Genomic DNA, 1188 nt, shown 5'->3' with positions numbered 1-1188 from the left:
GCAGAATACACCTATAAAAGAAGGCAGCTACAAAGTATGTCTAATTTGATGATGTCTATTTTTATACCTCCTTGCTAAGAGTAATAATATATGATAAAAACAAGGAAATAAGTAAGTTTATGTGTAATGGACCACATGGCTGCTCCCTGCCTGGACATAATCAAAACACAACATCAACAAATTCAAAAGTACAAAAACTAAGATTACTTACAGTTGAGAAGAGGAACAGATGTCCAAACAGTATTTGCAGATTAGACCTACAGACCTAAAATGATTAAAAATAACACTTGGCGAATGTTCATCAGAATAATTCTACAAATCTTGATAATAAATACATGAACATAGCAAATTAAAAAAGAAAAAGATTTTTGACAGCCGGGTATTAGAAAGTGGGCAGCATACTGATCTTTCAAACCATTCTTTATAATTTATGACAACATTTACAAGATAAAATAATGCAACATAAAACCCATGTCATGGTTTTTTAAAACAATGAGAATACCTTCTGTTAGCGCATTAATTGCCAGTGGCAGATTAAGGGTTTCCAACGAACCAATGAATTCCTCCAATTTTCCTTTGCTGATTTTCAGTCTGTTTTCTAGATCTGTGATCATACTCCAGCCGTCAGTATACTCCTTACAAGGCGTATTGTATGTTCCATCGATCTGCTTCACATCGGCTGGGGTCAGTACCATTCCAAATTTTATCAACTTTTGCCTGAGAGGTGTAAATTTTGTTGAAATGGTTCCTTCTTTAACATCTGGGAATGATGGCAGTTTTTCTTTAATCTTCGATAAAAGACCCAAATGTTCGGTAATGCTAATAGTATCGCACAGGATTCCAAGATTCTGTGAACTCAGATGACCATGTGCAAATAATATATTCAGCAAGTCCATCGTGTCAGTTATTTTTGATAGCTTTATGTTTTTCACCTTGTCTCTGAACAACACTTTCAGCATAGGAAGACTTTTGTTGCTGTCATACCATTGTGAGACAACAGTTTTAAGCTCTCTGAACTCCTTATCTGAAAATGCTATAAAATAATTATGCATTCAATATTTATATCGTTTTTAATTTGCATTTTAAACAATTGGCGGGAATGAATGATCTCAATAAGCAATCACTACACAAAATAGAGTACATTTCATATTAGTATATACCTCCATGGTCTGATTGACAATTCCCTTT

General features: G+C 33.9%; 1 protein-coding gene across 1 annotated transcript; it reads right to left on the bottom strand.

Moving 5' to 3' along the window:
* Positions 1 to 211: 211 nt before the first annotated feature.
* Positions 212 to 1033, bottom strand: LOC117114685 (the record flags this gene model as incomplete). The annotated part of the gene is made up of 2 exons (XM_033258373.1): positions 212 to 265; positions 503 to 1033. Coding segments are annotated over 2 exons (539 nt in total), but the record flags the coding sequence as incomplete, so codon positions are not given.
* Positions 1034 to 1188: the final 155 nt, after the last annotated feature.

Source organism: Anneissia japonica, unplaced genomic scaffold (genome assembly GCF_011630105.1).
Source record: "Anneissia japonica isolate Jap-2015-1 unplaced genomic scaffold, ASM1163010v1 scaffold86080_len1188_cov119, whole genome shotgun sequence".
Taxonomy (NCBI): domain Eukaryota; kingdom Metazoa; phylum Echinodermata; class Crinoidea; order Comatulida; family Comatulidae; genus Anneissia; species Anneissia japonica.
This window is presented reverse-complemented; position numbering and strand designations above follow the sequence as displayed.